This window comes from Mus musculus, chromosome 13, assembly GCF_000001635.26.
Source record: "Mus musculus strain C57BL/6J chromosome 13, GRCm38.p6 C57BL/6J".
Lineage (NCBI taxonomy): Eukaryota > Metazoa > Chordata > Mammalia > Rodentia > Muridae > Mus > Mus musculus.
In genome coordinates, this window is record NC_000079.6 from 14,233,004 (window position 1) to 14,257,163 (window position 24,160).

At 39.3% G+C, this 24,160-nt stretch overlaps 1 protein-coding gene across 12 annotated transcripts in view; it reads right to left on the reverse strand.

Annotated features, from left to right (window-relative positions):
- Nucleotides 1–24,160, reverse strand: part of Hecw1 (HECT, C2 and WW domain containing E3 ubiquitin protein ligase 1) — a 296,852-nt gene that overhangs the window by 6,566 nt on the left and 266,126 nt on the right. For all 12 annotated transcript variants that reach the window (XM_006516816.4, XM_006516813.4, XM_006516815.4 and 9 more), the window contains 5 exons: nt 15,341–15,439; nt 14,556–14,685; nt 12,726–12,872; nt 3,888–4,002; nt 1,296–1,494 (listed from right to left, as the gene is read on the reverse strand). In XM_006516816.4, coding sequence (XP_006516879.1) covers nt 1,296–1,494; nt 3,888–4,002; nt 12,726–12,872; nt 14,556–14,685; nt 15,341–15,439 — 690 coding nt within the window. The remainder of the gene's footprint in view (nt 1–1,295; nt 1,495–3,887; nt 4,003–12,725; nt 12,873–14,555; nt 14,686–15,340; nt 15,440–24,160) is intronic.

A 24,160-nucleotide genomic window follows, 5' to 3' on the forward strand; every position in this document is an offset into this window, starting at 1 on the left:
GTAATGTTCACCAAATGCAAGCTGCTTGGAAGCATTTTCTCTGAGTAGTTCAATTAGGATTAAGATTCTGTTTCACACTCTCCTATCACATTGCTTTAAGCACCTTGAATTCCTCTGATTCTCCCTTATGCTGAAATTAGTTATCTTTGGTCTGTATTTCCCTCTACTACAAGTTTTTCTCCTCATACTACAGACTTATAGGGGTAAGCTATTGAATTATGACCCAAATGATACTTACCTAAAATAAAACCAGAATCTTTCCAAGTAACTTCACTATCAAAATCTATCATGAAGATAGATGAGTGCTAATTTATGTTTTGGGCCTTTCAGCTCTCAGATGAACCATGAAGCTAATACTTTTTGTCTTGATGGCTAGAACTAGTATAGGAAAACCTGAGAACTACTTTCAACTGTAGTTAAACAATTGGTAATATTTACTAGTACTCATTGTTGTATAGTAATTTTCTCTGAAACAAAACATTCTGTCTTGAGGAAGATAAGATCTGAACAAGCACAATGCCAATAGACATAGTAACACAGAATGGGAAAAAGTTCACAGGGCCCCAGCCTTAGATAAAGAACTATATGCAACTAAGGACTGTTAAAAGAAGGACAATTAGCCTTCTCCAGAGATGAGACTTCTAATTGATTATCTAACACCAAGTGGTCAGCCATGAAATCAGATCAGAATAAAAAGGACCATGTAAAACTTGGCACTGAATCTCATGGGGAAGGAAGTTTAAAGTGTTTGTTTGTTTGTTTGTTTGTTTGTTTTTGGTGAATTTATAACACAATAGGTTTTTAAATAGAGTAAATAGTGTGGAAATCACTGTAGAGACCCATGAATATACATGATCCCATTTCTACATATTTTAAAACTCACTGGAAAATATGATGTATACAGAAATATCTAAGTATCCTATCAAGTATCAAGTATGTGCTATAGGTGTATTCTCTCTGTCAGTGGGGTTACTTTGCATTTCCAGCATTTTTACAGTAAAGACCTTGCTGTCACAATCGCCTAAAGAGTATTCAAGTTAAGTTTTGGATGGATTGGGCAGTCTATTATTATTGGCACATTGGATATCATAGCCCAAATATGATCAACAACTAAAACTTCACTAAAAATATCATCTCAATCCAAGCCTTAGAGGTATCTTACTTACATCTTTAGTAGCACAAACAGCAGTACACTGTGTGACAAGCAAAAATTCTATCTTAAAAGACTCAGGACTCAAATAGGAAAGCATGCTTTTTCTCTGCAGAGTTCATGAAAATTGGCAGGAGCTCTGTACCTGGGAAGAGATGTAATCTTCCCCCACTTTTCTATGCAGAAACGTCGAAGCCCATTGCTTCCCCGCAGAGCTGCAAAGCCTTCATAGGGCACACTTGATGTTCCTGTCACAAACTGAAGTAATCGCAATCTCTGCTCATTATTGAAGCGTTCCACTGCAGCCCAGAACCAGCGGATCACAAGGTGGCCATCGTGATAACCTGGTTTAAAAAGAGAGGTGGAGGCCAGGAGAAAGGAGGAAGAGACAGATATGTTAACTGAACTGGAACTTCAGATCTTTTTGATTTTGCTGATAATGGCATTTAGATAGGCAAGATTTAACTAATTTATATAACTTGGTCAGGTTTTAAAACAGGCAAATTTAGAATATAGCTCTTTTTACAAAACTAAGTATTTGAGAGTTTTTTTCTGAAGTGTTTGCTTTTCATTTAAACAATTGGATACAACCTGAAATATCCCAGCCTTATGTGTAAGGAACAAAAAGGCTCAATACAGGCAGACCATCTATGTTTTCTTTGTTTTGATTTTCTAGCACCTGGCAACAACATAGCAAGGAAGGTCTAGAACTTCAGAACAGATAGAAGTTTCATGCAAACCTGGACAGGACAGGTTTCCAGAAGTTATAACTGCCCAAAGAGAGAAGCCTGATTCTATCACACAGTTGTTCTCTGAGTCAAGCCTCAATATGGAGCTGCTTTAAGGTTCTGTTGAAGAAGCTAGGTTTATGAGAAGAAATGTAGAGGAATGATCGCCACTCAACACAAAGGTAAGAGGCATTGGAAGAGAGGGGAGATACATGTGGATAGGAAGCAGGGTTTGAGTTTGGCATGGGACGAATTTATGTAGGAGAGCAAAGTGAGAGGGCATTCTTAGCAGAGGAAACAATGAGAATGAGGAAAACATGAGGCATCAGGAAGTCAGCTAACGACTGAGTATCTGTAGAGGCCCGAGCCAGGGAATTGCTGGGACATTAGAAGTCTTACTGCAGTAGAAGCATTCGTGTTGAATACTTTTGCCACAAGTTTTCTTAACTTATCTGCGTAGAATTTCCAGAGGGCTTTTCAGGTGCCTGGCTGAAGGAGGCTGAGTTGGTATTCCATTTCTTTCCCCACTCTGCTATATTGGTTGGGATTTCTCTTTAATATTTTACCTAAAAAGAGGAGTTTTGAGGCTGAACTACTGAAAAAGTCTTCTGTGACTAATAAGACTATGTTTGGGGGGAAAGATCTAATCAGATCTGATGAAAATGATGCTTGCATAGTCTACATATGTACACATATCCTACACTAATAATTTCTTAACACCAATCCCATGTTGAAATGCTATTTTGGACATATTAAGTTAAAAGACATAAATTAAAATTCCTTGTTTGTACTTTTTCTAATATGGGTTTTAGAAAATTTAGTCAGTGCCAGGTGTACAAGCAAAACTTAGAACGCAGAGGCAGGTGGATCTTTGTGAGTCTGACACTAGCTTTGGTATACATAGTAAGTTCCAAGCCATCCAAGGCTAGACAGTGAGACACTATCTCAGCAAGCAAGCAAGCAAGTAAGTAAGAAAATAAATTCAAACTTACACATGTGGTTCATATTCTATTTCTACTTTGGATGAATAGACTAAGAAGTCAAATGTTCTGGGAAAATGTTTCCTACGGTGATCATATGGTAAGAATTACAATTTTTATTGTTAAGAAATGGTGGATAGAATATAAACAAAGAGGTAAGATTTAGAATTTGGTTCATTTTTATGCAGACCAAATGAAAGCTCACAAATGACACAGTATATAGTATTTCATATGAGAGAGAGAGAGGGAGAGGGAGGGAGGAAAAGAGAGAGAGAATATAGTTAGAACCCTGTAGATGCAAAGGTGGACTGAGACAAAGAAGGCTAACATTTCACAGGAAGCAAGAGACATTTCTCTGACAGTGTGCAGCCTACTCCAGAGCTCACATATAGAAGGTGTGCTGTGTATGAGCCTTTCCATGACATGCCAAGGATTACTGTTGCCTGAAAAGAAGTTCAGACAGAAGATGGTCAAGAAACCATTTTGTATTGAAGTAAGGCTTTGGAGGCTTTTAAAAGCGATAAATTGGGCTCTGGATATTCTTCAGTGGTATAGCACTTGCTGAAGAAGCACCGGGCCTCGAACCCTAGGCATTGTAAACCACAGTAGCAGCAATTTGAGATAATGGTGTGATGTACTACTATTTAGCTATCCAAAGGGGAGGAAAACATGTCAGAGAATGGATGAATCTCAAGAAATATGTTAAGTCAAAGAAGGCAGACACGAGGACTGTATTTTGTATGACGGTATTTATTTGACATTTCTAGAGTTGTTAAATTCCACAGAGACAGAATGAAGATTTATGGTTGCCAGGTGGCTGGAAGATGGCGACCAGGGGCAGAGTACAACTGCTTGATGGCTATCAGCTTTTCTTGAGATGGTGAAAGTATTTTAGAACCAGGTGGAAGTTGTTGTTACATAAGGTTTTGAATGTACTAAATATTGTTGAATTCTTTATTTTAGAATGGCCAACTTTGCTTCAACAATTTTTCTTTCAGATCCATATTATCAAAAGGACTGCTAGCTCACCTCCCCGGTACTCTGTGTTATTCCTCCAGTCATTCAGGTCGATTTCAGCAGTTCCAGCGATCACCAGCTCCAGTTCCCTCGCATCAAACACTGAGACGAGCCTTGAGTCTACAACCTGAAAGACAGTTGCAGCACACACACACAAACACACACACACATACACACACACACACACACCACACACACACACACCACAAATCCATGATTACTATTGTTCTCTATCAGATTGGGAAAGTGACTATCATTTATAAATCATCTATTTCAAATACGGGGTCATTTTAAAATTTAATATCATAGCAGCGGTCTGAATACATATGTCTTCCATTCTACTTGCATGTTATAATCTTTATCCCCAGCTCTGGAGCCTTAAATATGTAACTGTATTATAATCTCAAGATAATTTTTAAAATGAGGCAATTAGGTGCATCCTCTCCCACAAAGGCCAGACAAGGCAGTCTTCTGCTACATATGTGCCTGAGGTCTCAGACTAGCCTGTGTATGTTCTTTGATTGGTAGTTTAGTCTCTGGGAGCTTCCAGGGGTCCAGGTTAGTTGACAGTGTTGGTCTTCCTGTGGGGTTACCATCCACTTTCAGTTCCTTCAATCCTTCCCCTAACTCTTCTATATGGGTCCCGACTTCAGTCCAATAGTTGGCTGTAAGTATCTGCATCTGTCTCAGTCAAGCTGCTGGTAGAGCTTCTCAAAGGACAGCCATGCAAGACTTGATGCCCCAGGGAAGGGGGGATGGGGTGAAGAACTCTGGGAGTGGGTACTGGGAGTTGGAGCAACATTTGGGATGTATATAAATAAAATAATTAATTAAAAGAGGCAATTAGAGGTAGGAGGAGGAACTTGGGAGGACTGGAAAGTGAATGTGATTGGGGTTCATGATGTGACATTCCCAAATAATTATAAAAATGTTATGTAAAAGAAAATAAAAGATCTAATTAAATATAATTAGGTCATAAAGCACAGGGTTAGTGCCCTGAGAGAAGCACACGATCCTTGTATTTCTCACTGAATTTAGGCAAGAAGCCGGTACCCATGAAGCTGCTGGCCCTTATCACACACTGAATCTGCCACTGTCTTGATGTTGGACTGCCCAGCCTCTAAGATTATGATAACTCAATTCCTGATGCTTACAAGAGCCTTGGTATTTGCTTTTTTTTTTTTCCTATAGAAGCCACAATAGTAGTTTGAGCCATTTTAGAATACAATCCTTAGTGGGCTGGGAACAGAAGGGAAATCCCATGTCTTACCATTTCAGGTCTTTCCTGAGAGCAGTTTCATAAACAATTCTGACTTGATTTTCTGAAGTCACACTTAAGTTTCCAAATAACATTGCATGTCCTTCCCATGACATTATTTTTTTCTTGTAGTCACCTTCCTTTACTCCTTCCCCTCCCCCTCATTTCCTTGTTCTCCTCTCTAAGGATTGGGAAGGACCCATTGGTTACAGCTCTGTGCTATGGCTTTACATCTTCTGTCAGATGTGCCAGCCCAGGTCAACTGAATGTCTCCACTGCTACCTGTTTTAGACTAGTGGTGGACAATAAATTAGAAAATGAACTTCTAAATTTCTAAATTGAACTATAGAGGCATCATTTTTGGGCCTGGGAAGTTTAGCAGATGCCTTGCCTTCTAAAATCACTGCTCAACATGATGACAGGACAGAGATAAAACTGACACCCAGGTTTCCGTCTGCACCCAGAGCTGATCCTGTGCCATAGGCTCCATACCCAAATAGCGCCAGGAGACAGCTAGCCTCTCAGTAGTGTGGACATGCCTGTGAGCACAGGTAAAACCATGACTGCTGCTCATAGGGACCCTCCCCCAACCCTCAGGCCACAGGAACCAAGAAGCAGCCTGGGACAGAAGTCTTCTGGTTTCCATCTGCACCCAGAGCTGATCCTGTGCCACAGCACTACATATACAAATACCACCAGGAGAGAGCTGGTCTCCCAGGAGAGCCAACACACCTGCGAGCACAGGTAAGACCACCGCTTTTCTATGAATTCCTGGTCCAAGAGGGACCCACTCAGAGCCATCAGGACACAGGGACCAAGGAACAGCTGGGGACAGGATCCTTCTGTTTTCTGTCTTTTTTCTTTTTCTTTTTTTGTTTTTTGTTTTTTTGTTATTTATTTATTTATTTATTTATTTATTTATTTATTTATTTATTTTTGAGACAGGGTTTCTCTGTATATCCCTGGCTGTCCTGGAACTCACTTTGTAGACCAGGCTGGTCTCGAACTCAGAAATTCGCCTGCCTCTGCCTCCAGAGTGCTGGGATTAAAGGCATGTGCCACCATGCCCAGCTGCTGCTTTCGGTCTTTTCTTTTTTCTTTCTTTCTTTCTTTCTTTCTTTCTTTCTTTCTTTCTTTCTTTCTTTCTTTCTTTCTTTCTTTTCTTCTCTCTCTCTCTCTCTCTCTCTCTCTCTCTCTCTCTCTCTCTTTCTTTCTTTTTTTTTTTTTTGAGACAGAGTTTCTCTGTATAGCCCTGGCTGTCTTGGACTCACTCTGTAGAATAGGCTGGCCTCAAACTCAGAAATCCACCTGCCAAGTTCTGGGATTAGTGGTGGCATGCGCCACCACTGCCCAGTTTTTGTTTTCTGTCTGCACTCCAGGGCTGACCCTGTACCACAACTCTTTATACCCAAATTCCTCCTAAGAGAACTGGTTTCCTAGGAGTACTGAAACAGAGTTTTGTAGGTGGGAAAAGCCACAGTCCGAGACAACAAGACCAGCTAACACCAGGGATAACTAGATGGCTAGAGGCCAAGGCAAGAACATAAACAACAGAATCCAAGGATATTTGGCATCATCAGAATCCAGTTCTCCCAGCACAGCGAGCCCTGGATACCCGAACACACCAGAAAAGCAAGACTCTGATTTAAAATTACATCTCATGCTGATGATAGAGGACTTTAAGAAGGACATAAATAACTCCCTTAAAGAAATAGAAGAGAACACAGGTAAACAGATAGAAGACCTTAAAGAGGAAACACAAAACTCCCTTAAAGAATTACAGAAAAACACAACCAAACAGGTGAAGGAATTGAACAAAACCATCCAGGATCTAAAAATGGAAATAGAAACAATAAAGAAATCACAAAGAGAGACAACCCTGGAGAGATAAAACCCAGGAAGAGACCAGGAGTCATAGATGTGAGCATTACCAACAGAATACAAGAGATAGAAGAGAGAATTCCAGGTGCAGAAGATACCATAGAAAACATTGACACAATAGTCAAAGAAAATGCAAAATGCAAAAAGCTCCTAACCCAAAACATCCAGGAAATCCAGGACACAATGAGAAGACCAAACTTAAGGATAATGGGTATAGAAGAGAGTGAAGATTCCCAACTTAAAAGGCTAGTAAATATTTTCAACAAAGCTATAGAAGAAAATATCCCTAACCTAAAGAAATAAATACCCATAAACATACAAGAAGCCTACAGAACTCCAAATAGATTGGACCAGAAAAGAAATTCCCCCTGTCACATAATAGTCAAAACACCAAATGCACACACAAAAAGAAAGAATATTAAAAGCAGTAAGGGAAAAAGGTCAAGTAACTTATAAAGGCAGGCTTATCAGAATTACACCAGACTTCTCACCAGAGTCTATGAAAGCTAGAAGATCCTGGGCAGATCTCATACATACCCTAAGAGAACACAATTGCCAGCCCAGACTACTATATACTCAGCAAAACTCTCAATTACCATAGATGGAGAAACCAAGATATACTATGACAAAACAAATCCAAAACAAATCTTTTCACAAATCCAGATCTACAAAGGATAATAGATGGAAAATGCCAACACAAGAAGAAAAACTACACCCAAGGAAAACCAAGAAAGTAATCTTTCAACAACCCCCCAAAAAAGATAGCCACACAAACATAAAAATAACAGGAAGCAACAATCACTATTCCATAATATCTCTTCATAACAGTGGACTCAATTCCCCAATAAAAAGACAGAATAAAAGACTGGATATGTAAACAGGACTCAGAATTTTGCTGCATACAGGAAACATACCTTGGTGTCAAAGAAAAACATTACTTCAGAATAAAGGGCTAGAAAACTATTTTCCAAGCAAATGGTCCCAAGAAATAAGCTGGAGTAGCCATTCTAATACTAGATAAAATTGACTTTCAATCAAAAGTCATCAAAAAAGATGAGGAAAGACACTTCATACTCATCAAAAGAAAAATCTTCCAAGAAGAACTTTGAATTCCGCACATCTATGCTCCAAATACAAGGTCTCTCACATTCATAAAAGAAATCTAACTAAAGCTCAAAGCAAACATTGCACCTCACACAATAATAGTGGAAGACTTCAACACCCCACTCTCATCAATGGACAGATCATGGAAACACAAAGTAAACAGAGACACAGTGAAACTAACAAGTTGTGGACCAAATGGATTTAACGGATATTTATAGAAAATTTCATCCTAAATCAAAAGAATATACCTTCTTCTCAGCATATCATGGTATCTTCTCCAAAACTGACCATATAATCTGTCACAAATCAGACCTCAACAGATACAAGAAGATTGAAATAATCCCATGCCTCCTATCAAATCACTATGGATTAAGGCTGGACTTCAATAGTAACAAAAACAACAGAAAGCCCACATACACATGGAAGCTCTACTCAATGATAACTTGGTCAAGGAAGAAATAAAAAAAATTAAAGACTTTTTAGAATTTAATAAAAATGAAGGCATATCATGCCGAAACTTGTGGGACACAATGAAAGCAGTGCTAAGAGGAAAACTCATAGATCTGAGTGCCTCCAAAAAGAACCTGGAGAGAGCAAACACTAGCACCTTGAAAGCACATCTGAAAGCTCTAGAATAAAAGGAAGCAAATACACCCAAGAGGAGTAGATGGAAGGAAATAATCAAACTCAGGGCTGAAATCAACCAAGTAGAAACAAAAAGAACTATACAAAGAATCAACAAAACCAGGAGCTGGTTCTTTGAGAAAATAAACAAAATAGATAAACCAGACTAACCAGAGGGCACAGAGACAGTATCCAAATTAATAAAATCAGAAATGAAAAGGGAGACATTGCAATGGAAATGGAGGAAGTTAAAATAATTATCAGATCCTAGTATAAAACCCTATACTCAACAAAACTGCAACATCTGGAAGACATGGACAATTTTCTAGACAGATACCAAATACCAAAGTTCAAACAGGATCAGATAAACCATGTATACAGTCCTATAACCTCTAAAGAAATAGAAGAATTAAAAGTCTCCCAGCCAAAAAAAGCCTGGGACCAGATAGATTTAGTGTAGAATTCTATCAGTCCTTCAAAGAAGATCTAATACCAATACTCTTTAAACAATAACACAAAATAGAAACAGTAGGAACACTACCATATTCATTCTATGAAGCCACAGTTATGCTGATACCAAACCACACAAAGACCCACCAAAGAAAGAGAACTTCAGACCAATTTCCCTTGTGAATATTAATACAAAAATACTCAATAAAATTCTTGCAAACCTAATCCAAGAAAACAAAAGGATCATTTACCACAATCAAGTAGGCTTCATACTAGGGATGCAGGGGTGGTTCAATATATGGAAATCCACCAACATAATTCACTACATAAACAAACCCAAAAGAAAAAAAAACATGATCATCTCATTAGATGCTGAGAAATAATTTGACAAAATTCAACATCCCTTCATGTTAAAAGTCTTGGAAAGGTCAGGAACTCAAAGCCCATACCTAAACATAGTAAAAGCAATCTACAGTAAACCAGTACCCAACATCAACTAAATGGAGAGAAACTTGACGCAATCCCACTAAAATCAGGGACTAGACAAGGCTGCCCACTTTGTCTTTATCAATTCAGTATAGTACTTCAAATTCTATCTAGAGCAATTATACAACAAAAGGAGGTCAAAGGGATACAAATTGGAAAGGATGAAGTAAAAATATCATTTACATATGATACTTAAGTGACCTCACAAATTGTACAATAGAACTCTTAAACCTGATAAACGACTTCAGCAAAGTGGCTGGATATAAAATTAACTCAAACAAATCAGTAGCCTTTCTATACTCAAAGGATAAACAGGCTGAGAAATAAACTAGGGAAATGACACCCTTTATAATAGCCACAAAGAATATAAAGTATCTTGATGTGACTCTAACCAAACAAATGAAAGATCTGTATGAGAAGAACTTCAAGTCTCTGAAGAAAGAAATTGGACAAGACCTCAGAAGATGGAAAGATCTCCCATGCTCATGGATTGGCAAGATCAACATTGTAAAAATAGCTATCTTGCCAAAAGCAATCTACAGATTCAATGCAATCCCCATCAAAATTCCAATTCAATTCTTCATAGAGTTAGAAAGAGCAACTCTCAAATTCAACTGGAATAAATAACAAAAATCCAGGATATTGAAAACTTTTTTTAACAATAAAAGAACTTCTGGGGGAATCACCATCTGTGACCTCACGCTGTACTACAGAGCAATAGTGATAAAAAGTGCATAGTATTAGTACTGAGATAGGCAGGTAGATCAATGGAATAGAATTGAAGACCCAGCAATGAAACCATACACCTATGGTCACTTGATCTTTGACAAAGGAGCTAAAACCATCCAGTAGAAAAAAGACAGCATTTTCAACAAATGGTGCTGGCTCAACTGGCGGTCAGCATGTAGAAGAATGCAAATTGATCCAGTCTTATCTCCTTGTACAAAGCTCAAGTCTAAGTGGATCAAGGACCCCCACATAAAACCAGATAAACTTAATCTAGTAGAAGAGAAAGTGGGGAAAACTCTTGAATACATGGGCACAGGGGAAAAGTTCCTGAACAGAACACCAATGCCTTATGCTCTAAGATCAAGAATTGACACATGGGACCTCATAAAACTGCACAGTTTCTGTAAGGCAAAGGACACTGTCAATAGGACAAAATGGCAACCAACAGATCGGGAAAAGATTTTACCAATCCTACAGCCAATAGAGGACTAATATCCAATATATGCAGAGTCAAGAAGTTAGACTCCAGAGAACCAAATAACCCTATTTAAAAATGGGGAACAGAATTAAAGAATTCTCAACTGAGGAATATCAAATGGCCAATAAGCACCTAAAGAAATGTTCAACATCCTTAGTTATCAGGGAAATGCAAATCAAAACAACCGTAAGATTCTACCCCACATCAGTCAGAATGGCTAAAAGCAGAAACTCAGGTGAGGGCAGATGCTAGGAAGGATGTGGAGAAAGAGGAACACTCCTGGTGGGATTGCAAGCTGGTACAACCACTCTGGAAATCAGTCTGGTAGGTCCTCAGAAAAATGGACATAGTACTATTTGAGGATCCAGCTATACCACTCCTGGGCATATACCCAGCAGATGCTCCAACATATAACAAGGACACATGCTCCACTATGTTCATAGCAGCCTTCTTTATAATAGCCAGAAGCTGGAAAGAACCCAGATGTCCCTCAACAGAGGAATGGATACATAAAGTGTAGTACATTTACATAATGTAGTACTACTCAGCTATTAAAAACAATGACTTTGTGAAATTCACAGGGAAATGGATGTAACTAGAAAATATCACCTGAGTGAGGTAACACAGTCACAAAAGGACACACATGATGTGCACTCACTGATAAGTGGATAGTAGCCCAAAAGTTCGGAATACCCAAGATTCAATTCACAGACCAGATGAAGCCTAAGATGAAGGAAGATCAAAACATGGATGCTTTAGTGCTTTTTATAAGGGTGAACAAAATACTCACAGGAGGAAATATGGAGACAAAGTATGGAGCAGAGACTGAAGGAAAGGCCATCCAGAGACTGCTCCACCCTCCACATATACAGCCACCAAATCCAGATGCCATTGTGTATGCCGGGAAGTGCTTGCTGATGGAAGCCTGATATATCCTGAGAGGCTCTGCCAGAGCCTGACAAATACAGACGAAGAAGCTCACAGCCAACCATTGGACTGAGCTCGCGGGTCCCCTATGGAGGAGTTGGAGAAGGGTCTGAAGGAGCTAAGGGGGTTTGCAGCCCCGTGGAGGGAGCAACAGTGTCAACAGGTCAGACCTTTGAGCTCCCAGGGACTGGACCACCAACCAAGTATACACATGGAGCCACCCATGGCCCTGGCCACATATGTGGTAGAGGATGGCCTTGTTGGTCATCAGTGGGAGGTGAGGCCGTTGGGCCTGAGGGTTTTTGATGCCCCAGTGTAGGAGAATGCCAGGGCAGGAGGATGGGAGAGGGTGGGTGGATAGGGGAACATTCTTATAGAGGTAGGGGTAAGGGGGATAAAATAGGGGGTTTCTAAATGGGAGACCTGGAAAGGGGAAAACATTTTAAATGTAAATAAAGAAAATATCCAATTAAAAAAACAAAACAAAAAAAACCCAAACCACAAAAGACAAAACAAAACAAAAACAACCCTGACACCCAGGAGGAGTCGCTACCACCCTTCAGTCCGTCTGCTTGGCTTTTCTTGTTAAAGTGGACTGGAGGAAATGTCATATCCATATAGCTACACAAGAAATACTGTATGCTTCGTCACCTGGCACAACAGGGCCAAGTCAATTACAATTTATTTGAGAATATTTCAACTTCGTACTGGACTGGTATTCATTCCTAGAGAAGTCTGGTCCTTCATCCGGCCAGTCCAGCTAGATGTTCCATACCCTCTGGGTAGGAGACTGTAAACCTTGCTTCTCATTCTTCCTTCTCTCTGCTCCTTCTTTAGCCTCCAGGAGAGGTGCAGGCTCTACCGCAAAGCCCAGGGGCTATGGCTTGCTTTCCTGGTCCACTCAGGGTCTTACCTCATAGAAACCCCTGAGCAATGCCTCCGTCTGCTGTACCACACCACGCTCCACACGCCACTTCACCATCCTCTCTATGTATTCCTTCTTGTTTTTCTCAGTCACCTGCGTGTTGGCGCCTCCAGACTTCAACTCTCTTTCTGTTACCTTGCGAATAAACAGGAGGAGACATTTTTATTTAGCACAAAAAAAGGCAGTTTTACTTCCCGGAACTTACTGAAAAAAAGTTTCTGTTGTTTGAAGAAAATTCTTAAGCAACTTAGAAGAGCTACAATTTATTTACTTATTTTTGTACAAAAAGGAAACATTTCTTTCTTTCTTTCTTTTGTTCTTTTAAAAAAGGCTTATGTATTTATTACGTATACAATGTTCTGCCTGCCTGTATGCCTGGGCACCAGAAGAGGGCACTAGACCTCATTATTGATGTTTGTGAGCCACCACGTGGTTACTGGGTATTGAACCCAGGACCTCTGGAAGAGTAGCCAGTGCTCTTAAGCTCTGAGCCACCTCTCCAGTCCTAGAAACATATTTCTTTAACTCAAGGGGTATAATGGAAACAAATGAGAAATAGCCTGGGTTGTTCCTTAAGGTGGAAGGAGCCAAATATCCCAACACTATAGTCAGATACTTGATGACTTTATATATCTCAATTAAGGCAACAAATTGCAGCTGTTGTGTGGCAAATTCTTATTGTATACCTAAAAAGAAGTACAGTAGACTTGGGTAGAAAGATTTGTTTTTCTAAGCTGGCTGTGAATGTGGCTACGATGCAAAGCACAGAGAATCAGAGAGGTCTTCACTCAAAAAGGGACTCATGTTTTTAAAGACAAACTCATCAGCCAGGATCTAGGATCTGTGAGCTATCTTTTTGTGTACTCGAGAATATGAAAATATATTTCATGTGTTTTTTTAAGCACATATACATATTATATGCTACATATATTCTTTATTCTCTTTTTCTCTGGAAAATATATCTAAGAAAATTTATACCAATTTAGATATCATTAACAGATATGGAGGGTTTCATACCTGTTTGACCAACAGATTTAATACTACATTAATAAATTTTTATAGAAAACACATGGGAAATTTTTGGGTTTAGTGTCAAGATCTACGCATACTGGAATACTAAGTGGATGTAATGAAAGAACTATTATGTAGTTTCGAAGATACAGAAATACCTTGTATCTTATGGTCTACCTTACATATTTTCTGATTCATGATTATGTTTGATTTTCAAAACTCCTGCATAGTGTAGAACCATGTCACAGTGACAGACATAAGGAAGATGCCCTGGCTGGGCTATTAAAAAAGAATTCCTGGGGCTGGAGAGATGGCTCAGCAGTTAGAGTACTGGCTGCTCATACAGAGGACCTTGGTTTGAACCAGTGAGAGTTTTGTTTCTAATTTAAAAATAAAATTCTATTAACATATGATTCAGCCATCCTATACTTTAGATAATATACATGTAATATGTATATAATCCAAGCAGTAGGGCCCAACCAATCCACTCTTGTTAGCAACATTATTCACAATAACCACAAGGTGAAAGAAACAGTTATTTGAAAGATCTAGGCTTAAAATCATAAAAATAGAAATTGTATGGCATTTTCTAGGAGTTAGGGTTTAGGAAGAGTTAAGGATGTTTTTAATTGGTAGAATTTCAGTTTTGAAAGAAGAAAAATTCTAGAGATTGGATGCCAAATGACATGAATACATTTAACAATACTGAAGTGTACACTTTAAATTTTCTAAGATGGTCAAGATTTATTCTATGCATTTACCACGGTGAACAACAAAATGTCTTTTCCAAGTTCACACCACACAAACCTGTCCAAAAACTTCTTCATTAACAGTGAAGGTGAGATCTAGAATGTCTGTGATGTTGTTGTCCTTCATCCACTGTAAACTCTGGTGGAATTCCTCATCCAAATATTCTAGGTCACTCAGATCACATGGCCTGCGAGAATTCAAAGGCAGCAAGAAAAGTTGAGTAAACAAATGTGGTTTCCATACTCCATTCCAAACATGATTGTTTGGCTTCTCAATAAAGCATCATAGGTTTCACAATTACTTGAGACTTTTGAATGTATTGAGGAAACAGTAATTGAATACTTTTAATTTATTTAATAGTTTCCTTTTGAAAAGAAACTGCTAAAATTTCAATAATAAACATGAAATAATTATTGACTCACAGGTACCTAAAAAACAAACCAATTCTACTCAACTGCTTAATACAATGTTCCCAATGTTATGATTTCTACATAAATGAATTAATGTCCATTTGGTTTTGCTAATTCCTTTTTCTTTTTTGAGACAGGGTTTCTTTGTGTAGCCCTGGCTGTCCTGGAACTCACTCTGTAGACCAGGCTGGCCTCAAACTCAGAAATCCGCCTGCCTCTGCCTTCTGAGTGCTGGAATTAAATGCATTCACCACCACGCCTGTTTGCTAATTTCTTATACCTACAAATGCCTTTCTATTGCATTAAAATGTATGCAAGATATATATATTTAAACTTAATAGGAATGGTTGAAATAAAATTGGCAGAAAAGGCCAGAAGGGCAGCACTGTCATCCTGCGGACAGGCTACATGGAACCATCTACAATCACTTACAGCTTCAGGAGTCCCTTATAGAAGGGTCTTGTGAAGAAAGCGTCCAGGAGGTACTGATGGATCAGAGCTAGGCCCAGGATACGACCACTGAATCTAAACCTGAAACATACATAAAGCAAAGAAGTTTAAGAGTTCCTAGGAATTTACATTACTTGAGTATTTTAATTTGTACAAATTTTTAAAATGTAGCTTTATTCATGGTGTTGGTGGTTGGATCAAGGGCCTAACATATCCTAGAACATAAGCTATGCCACTGAGTATCCTCTTGCCCAGCTCGATGAGTTTTTGTATAATATTCAGCTTAAAATGATTTGTCCATTGATGATATAAAGAGGCTTCCATTCTCTTTACCACAAACAATGGTCATGTGATTGGTATGTCCTAAATGAAACCTATGCTCCATGATCGGACTGCTGTTACTTATCTAAGAAGAGAAAAACATTGAGGAAGGGAAATGCAGGAACCTAAAATATAAAGCACAATTTAGACCCAAAGAGAACCTGGACCAAAATGAGAGAAAACAGTCTCTCTGACCATTGTGTTTTTGCTTATTCAGATATATATTTTTTTGGGTTTTTTTTAATTAGGTATTTTCCTCGTTTACATTTCCAATGCTATCCCAAAAGTCCCCCATACCCACCCCCACAATCCCCTACCCACCCACTCCCCCTTTTTGGCACTGGCATTCCCCTGTACTGGGGCAAATAAAGTTTGCAAGTCCAATGGGCCTCTCTTTCCAGTGATGGCCGACTAGGCCATCTTTTGATACATATGCAGCTAAAGACAAGAGCTCCCGGGTACTGGTTAGTTCATATTGTTGTTCCACCTATAGGGTTGCAGTTCCCTTTAGCTCCTTGGGTAATTTCTCTATCTCCTCCATTGGGGGCCGTGTGACCCATCCAATAGCTGACTGTGATCATCCACTTCTGTGTTTGCTAGGCCCCGGCATAGTCTCACAAGAGACAGCTATATCTGGGTCCTTTCAGCAAAATCTTGCTAGTGTATGCAATGGTGTCAGCGTTTGGAAGCTGATTATGGGATGGATCCCTGGATATGGCAATCAATGAAGTAGCTGGGTATAAAATTAACTCAAACAAGTCAATGGCCTTTTTTTTTGTTTTTTTTTGTTTTTTTTTGTTTTTTGTTTTTTGTTTTTTGTTTTTTTTGAGACAGGGTTTCTCTGTATAGCCCTGGCTGTCCTGGAACTCACTTTGTAGACCAGGCTGGCCTCAAACTCAGAAATCCGCCTGCCTCTGCCTCTCAAGTGCTGGGATTATAGGCATGCGCCACCACGCCAGGCTCTCAGATATTTTATAATGTTACCTAAAGGCCACATGCTGGGAGACAGAAGCTTGAATATAGGTCACAGGTGGCAGTTAATATTTAAAGACAGTGAGGAACAGTTCTGTGCAATCGCAATGTGATGACAGATAACCTGATCAATCATTATTATTCAATATTGCCAGGTACACAATGAAAGAACAAGGTCACTGCTAGGAAAAATTAGTAATTTAGACTGGCCCATCTACAGACATAAAGGCCCTTACTTATAACAATCATTGTTGAATCAATTTGTTTCCTAGAACGTTTTCTGGTGAACTGCTTGGATGAGTTACAAACTTAACTGTAGTTTGTCCAGGTAATTTCTCTACTTTATGAAGCTTCTTGTCTGCCCAGGCTAGCATCCTTGGCTTCTTCTCTACAAAGACTGCCAATTTCTGCACCTAGCTCCAAAACTCTGGTGTACATATTTTCTATCTAATATGATCTTTGCCTCACCATGGGGTTTTCTGGCTCCTCCCAGTTGGAATTTCTAAGTAACTATTTTCTAGTGTGTTTGATATGATACTTCATAGTCACCAGATAATCAAATTTGTAAATGTTATAAAATGTCAAAATGAATAGATTGTATTTATTCAAGAATAAATATAAGTATAAAGCACATTTCAAATTAGGATTCTTGAAGTAGTCTATTCCATTTGCCTGAAACAGGATGTGGATAATGTACAAATTATTGAGAATTAAGAGAAATCAAATAAGAAAAAAAAACATGTAAACACAGGTACCTATAGTTGTTTTCCTAAATTTCAGGGCACTCCAATGACCCATGGAAGAAAAATAAAAATGATAGCAGATAGCAAGAATGTGTAACTCGTTAACATATTCAGAGAGAATACTATTTTAAGCTTAATATTCAAAACTGAATACTCCAGGTTGCAAAGCAGCTGCTCACATCAGTCACAGAAGATCAGGGAGCAATGAATTAATATATGCATGTTGTGTTCAGTTCTTTTGCTTCTTGTTTGGTATAGTTCAGGATTAATGTTCTGGTAATATTTTCAGGATGAAATATACAGCTTAAATAGACCAATAGTTAGATTTTTTTCTTAGATTAAATTAGAAGACTTCGAGGAAAAATTATCTCCAAACCTATGCTAAGACAGGGTACAAACATACTCTCTCTCATTTAAAGATATGTTCTTAAAGTCTCCAAGGGATAGAAAGTTCTTCCACAAATTAAGTGGCTTCCTAAATAAGAAAGGGGTGAAAATTTTCTTTTCTTTTTTAAAAGGTTTGTTTATTATATCTAACCATCTACCTACCTACCTTTCTATCTATCTATCTATCTATCTATCTATCTATCTATCTATCTATCTATCTATCTACCTACCTACCTTTCTATCTATCTATCTATCTATCTATCTATCTATCTATCTATCTATCTATCTATCTATCTATCTATCTATAGAGAGTACACTGTAGCTGTCGCCAGACACACCAGAAGAGGGCATATGGATCCCATTACGGATGGTTATGAGCCACCATGTGGTTGTTGGGAATTGAATTCAGGACCTCTGGAAGAGCAGTTGGTGCTCTTAACCACTGAGCCATCTCTCCAGCCCCCAAAAGTTCTCTTAATTCATCATAGTGAGATGCCAAACTACAGCTCATAACTTATAGGCAATAACATGATAGAAAGCTAAAGACATCCCACTTGTACATACAGAAAGCCCAAGTACAATACAGTACTAACAACCACTGACATTGCAAGGACTTTAAAACCACAGACAGTAAGCCTGATGTGGTCACACATGCCTGTAATCCAAGGACTGGGGAGACCGAGGCAGAAAATCATGAGTTCAAGGCCAAAATGGGCAACCTGATGAGACCCTGATAGTCAGTTTGGAACAATATAGAGTCACTTGCAAAGACAGTATTAATGAGAAATTGTCTTCATTGGGTTATCCTGGTGGAAAATCTGGATGAAAAATCTGTGGGTGATTGTCTTGATTGCCTTAATAAATGTCTGAAGATACAGCTAGAAGGTGGGTGCTATCACTTTCTGGACTCCATGAGTATAAGGAGCTACCTGAGTACTAAGCAGTTAATTCACTTCTCTCAACCCTTGACTGTGGATGTGACATAACCAGATGTCTAACTTACTGCCACCTTGATTTTTCTGCAATGATGGCCTGTAATCTAGAAATATAAGCCAAATAAAAGTTTTACCCCTATGTTGTTTTATCATAATGCTTTATCACAGCAATGGAAATGAAACTAGGATGCCAACTCACAGAACGAAACAATGTAAGGCAAGGCTATTTTGGTCTTGTTCAGCTTATTTTCTAGAATGGAATCAAACAACACAAACAAGGACATGGAACACAGGAGAAGGCTGACAAAGGACAAGGAGCTACAACAGAGAATACACAAAACCAACCAGTTCCAATACACGCCCTCCAGCCCACACAAGTAGTGTTTCAATTCCAAGTGACATTTAATCTGGCACTGCTTACCCAGTATTTACCAGGCATATTTATGACCATAAATGTGCTCATGTTTATTTCTCTTTCCAGAATTAAGAAATAGACATGGACAGTGAATGAATGTCCATTCCCTTCCTCTGCCTAAGCTGGTCTGGAGCTGAGCATCAATATCTGATTGTACAAACATGGTTGAGGCCATGATGATAAACCCTGCAGTTATTGATCCTGTTTTTTTTTTTTTTTTTTAATGAGTGCTATGTAGGCTATGATAAGAGTTTTCCTTGTGGCCTCTGTGAATCCATGCTGAACTTTCATGAGCGAGAAACAGAAGAAGGCAGCAGCCACACCCATCCTGCTGTGGGTTCACAGGCATCTAGAGGCAATGATTTGAGAATCCAAATTATGATCTCTTGGGTTCTTGGGCCATCTGTCATAAAAATAGGATAGTGACAGGTTTTCAGGCAGGAGGCACTGCAACCTTTTGCTGCTGACATTTTATGTTAGGACAAAGACCCACTTCATCCAGATGTGAGCTCCATTAGTTATCTATCCTTTGCTAAGGCTGGACACAGGAAATAGAATACTCATGAGCTGTGTGTTAATTAATTTGTCCCAAGGTGCAAGAACAGGCTAAGAAAATAAAAGTAACAAACCCAGCATAACTGTTTTGTTCAGGTTGCTAGAAGTCCAAAATGGATTTCATTGTTCAAAGTGGAAGAATACTGCCTACTGAATTCCAGATAAGAGGGAGGACTAAAAACTGTCAGTGTGACTTGGAATGGGAAGGTATCAGAAAAAAAGAGTGGACTCAAGAAAGAGAGGAAAACCTTGAGAGAGAGAGAGAGAGGAGAGGGAGAGGGATAGGGATAAGGATAGGGAGAGAGAGGGAGAGGGGGAGGGGGAGAGGGAGGAGGAGGGGGAGGGGGAGAGAGAGGGGGAGAGAGAGGGGGAGAGAGAGACCTTCAGAAGGAGAGAACATCCATCTGAAAAGCAGAGAACAGAGAGAGAAGAGAAGGAAGAGAAAGAAGGAAGCCAAGCTGAGCCTGGTTCCAGCTGGGAGGCTTCTAAACAGGGAGAGGGGAAGAGAAGCCTCATCTAAAAGGCAATCTACTCACTCTGGTGAGAAGATATTGGTGGTCCTTACCACAGGAGGAGCCTCAAGTCCAGATGTGGCTCTGGTCAACACAGTGACTTCTCTGGGGGAATAGGTCAGCACTGGAGGGAGTTCACCAGAAGGCTGTGGCTGGCAGGCACCTTCGTGTTGTTGTTAAACTATTTCTATACTTTGAGAATTTCATGAATGTATACAGTGCATCCTAAGTATAGGTTCCACACACTTCTTTCTTCTCCAAGGCCACCTTCCCTTCTAGATTAAAGTCCTCTTTTTCCTTTTTAACCTTATTTCTCTCTTTTTTTCTTTTTCCCTTATTTTTTATTGGATATTTTCTTTATTTACATGCAAATGTTATCCCCTTTCCTGGTCCCCCTGCGAAACTCCTTATTCTCTCCTTCTACCCTGCTTCTATGAGGATGTTCCCCACCTACCCACCCTCTACCGCCTCCCTGCCCTTAAATTGCCTGGGACATCAAGCCTTTACAGAACCAAGGGCCTCTTCTCCCATTGATGTCCAACAAGACCATCATATGTGGCTAGAGCCATGGGTCCCTCAATGTGTACTCCTTGGTTGGTGGTTTAGTCCCTGGGAGCTCTGGGGAGTCTGATTGGTTGGTATTGTTGTTCTTCCTATGGGCTTGCAAACCCCTTCAGCTGTTTCAGTCCTTTCTCTAACTACTCCATTGGGGACCCCATCCTCAGTCCCATGTTTGGCTGTGAGCATCCCCCTCTGTGTTTGTCAGGCTCTGGCAGATCCTCTCAGTAGACAGCTATATCAGGCTCCAGTCAGCATGCACTTCTTGACAGCCACAATAGTGTCTGCATTTGGTGACTGTATGTGGGATGGGTACCCAGGTGGGGCAGTCTCTGGATGGTCTTTCCTTTAGTCTCTGCTCCACACTTTGTCTCTGTATTTGGTCCCCTGAGTATTTTGTTACCCCTTCGAAGAAGGAGCAAAGCACCCACACTTTGGTCATCCTTTTTCCTGAGCTTCATATGGTCCATGAGTTGTATTGTGGGTATTCCATGCTCTGATTAATATCCACTTATCAGTGAGTGCATACCATGTGTGTTCTTTTGTGACTGAGTTACCTCACTCAGGATTATATTTTCTAGTTCCATCCATTCGTCTAAGAATTTCACGAATTCATTGTTTTTAATAGCTGAGTAGTACTACATTGTGTAAATGTACCACATTTTCTGTATCTATTCCTCTGTCAAAGGACATCTGGGTTCTTTCTAGCTTCTGGTTATTATAAATAAGGCTGCTATGAACATAGTGGAGCATGTGTCCTTGTTATATGTTGGAGTGGTATAGTTGGGTCTTCAGATAGTACTATGTCCAGTTTTCTGTGGAACTGCCAGACTGATCTCCAGAGTGGTTGTACCAGCTCGCAATCCCACCAACAATGAAGGAGTGTTCCTCTTTCTCCACATCCTCGACAGCATCTGCTGTCACTTGAGTTTTTGATCTTAGTCATTCTGATTAGTGTAAGGTGGAATCTCAGGGTTGTTTTGATTTGCATTGCCCTGATGACTAAGGATGTTGAACATTTCTTTAGGTGTTTCTCAGCCAGTCAATATTCCTCAGTTGAAAATTCTTTGTTTAGCTCTGTACCCCATTTTTAAATAGGATTATTTGTTTCTCTGGAGTCTAACTTCTTGAGTTCTTTGTATATATATTGGATATTAGCCCTCTATTGGATGTAGGGTTGGGAAAGAGCTTTTCCCAGTCTCTTGGTTGTCCTTTTGTCCTATTGACAGTGTCCTTTACCTTACAGAAGCTTTGCAATTTTATGAAGTCCCATTTGCCTAATATTGATCTTAGAGCTTAAGCCATTAGTGTTCTGTTTGGGACCTTTTTCCTTGTGCTCATGTGTTCGAGGCTATTCCCCACTTTCTCTTCTGTTAGTCTCAGTGTATCTAGTTTTATGTGGAGGTCCTTGATCCACTTGGACTTGAGCTTTGTACAAGGATAAAAGAATGGATCAATTCGCATTCTTCTGCAAGTTGACCGCTGGTTGAACCAGCACCATTTGTTGAAAATGCTGTCTTTCCCCCCATTGGATGGTTTTAGCTTCTTTGTCAAAGATCAAGTGACTATCGGTGTGTGGGTTCATTTCTGGGTCTTCTGGGTATTCCACTGACCTTCCTGCCTGTCTCTGTACCAATACCATACAGTTTTTATTGCTCTGTAACACAGCTTGATGTCAGTCATGGTGATTTTCCCAGAAGTTCTTTTATTGTTGAGAATAGTTTTTGCTATCCTGGGTTTTTGGTTATTCCAAATGAATTTGCTCTTTCTAACTCAGTGAAGCATAGAGTTAGTTTTTGATGGGGATTGCATTGAGTCAGTAGATTGCTTTTGGCAAGATGGCTACTTTTACTATATTAATCTTGCCAATCATGAACATGGGAGATCTTTTCCATCTTCTGAGATCTTTGATTTCTTTCTTCAGAAACTTGAAGTTCTTGTCATACAGATCTTTCACTTGCTTGGTTTGATCACACCAAGGTATTTTATATTATTTGTGATTATTGTGAAGGGTGTTGTTTTCCAGACAGGATATGTAAACAGGATCTAGCCTTTCATTGTATACAGGAAACCCACCTCAGTGACAAAGACAGACACTACCTCAGAGTAAAAGCCTGGAAAAAAGTTTCCAAGCATATGGTTCCAAGAAGCAAGCTTTTATTGAATAAAATTGACTTTCAAACAAATGTTATCAAAAAAGATAAGGAAGAACACTTCATACTCCTCAAAGGAAAAACTTCCAAGAAGAACTCTCAATTCTGAACATCTATCACCCAATTGTAAGTGCACCCATATTGATTAAAAAAACTTTACTGAAGCTCAAAGCACACATTGAACCTCACAAAATAATACTGGGAGACTTCAATGCCCCACTCTCATCAATGGACAGATCATGGAAACACAAACTAAGCAGAGACAGAGTGAAACTAACAGAAGTTATAAACCAAATGGATTTAAGAGATATCTATAGAACATTTCATCCTAAAACAAAAGAATATACCTTCTTCTCAGCACCTCATGGTACCTTCTCCAAAGTGACCATATAGTTGGTCACAAAACAGGCCTCAACAGATACAAGAAGACTGAAATGATCCCATGTACACTATCATATCACCACAGACTAAGGCTGGTCTTCAATAACAACAAAAACAATGGATAGCCCACATACACATGGAAGCTGAACAATGTTCTACTCAATGATAACTTGGTCAAGGAAGAAATAAAGAAAGAAATTAAAGACTTTTTAGAATTTAATGGAAATGAAGTCATATCATACAAAACTTATGGGATACAATGAAAGTAGTGCTAAGAGGAAATCTCATAGATCTGAGTGCCTCCAAAAATGAACTGGAAAGAGCTTACACTAGCAGCTTGACAGCACACTTAAAAGCTCTATAACAAAAAGAAGCAAATGCACCCAAGAGGAGTAGATAGCAGGAAATACACAAACCTAGGTCTGAAATCAACCAAGTAGAAACAAAAAGAACTATACAAAGAAGCAACAAAACCAGGAGCTGGTTCTTTGGGAAAATCAACAAGATAGATAAACTCTTAGCTAGAGGGCACAGGGACAGTATCCAAATTAATAAAATCGGAAATGAAGAGGGAGACATAACAACAGAAACCAAGGAAGTTCAACAAATCACCGGATGCTACTACAAAAGCATATACTCAACAAAACTGGAAAATCTGGATGAAATGGACAATTTTCTAGCCAGATACCAGGTACTAAAGTTAAATGAGGATCAGATAAACCATCTAAACAGTTTCATAACCCCTAAAGAAATGACAGCAGTCATTAGAAGTCCCCCAACCAAAATAAGCCCAGAAGCAGATAGTGTTAATGCAGAATTCTATCAGACCTTCATACTCAATAAAATTCTCAAAAACCAAATCTAAGAACA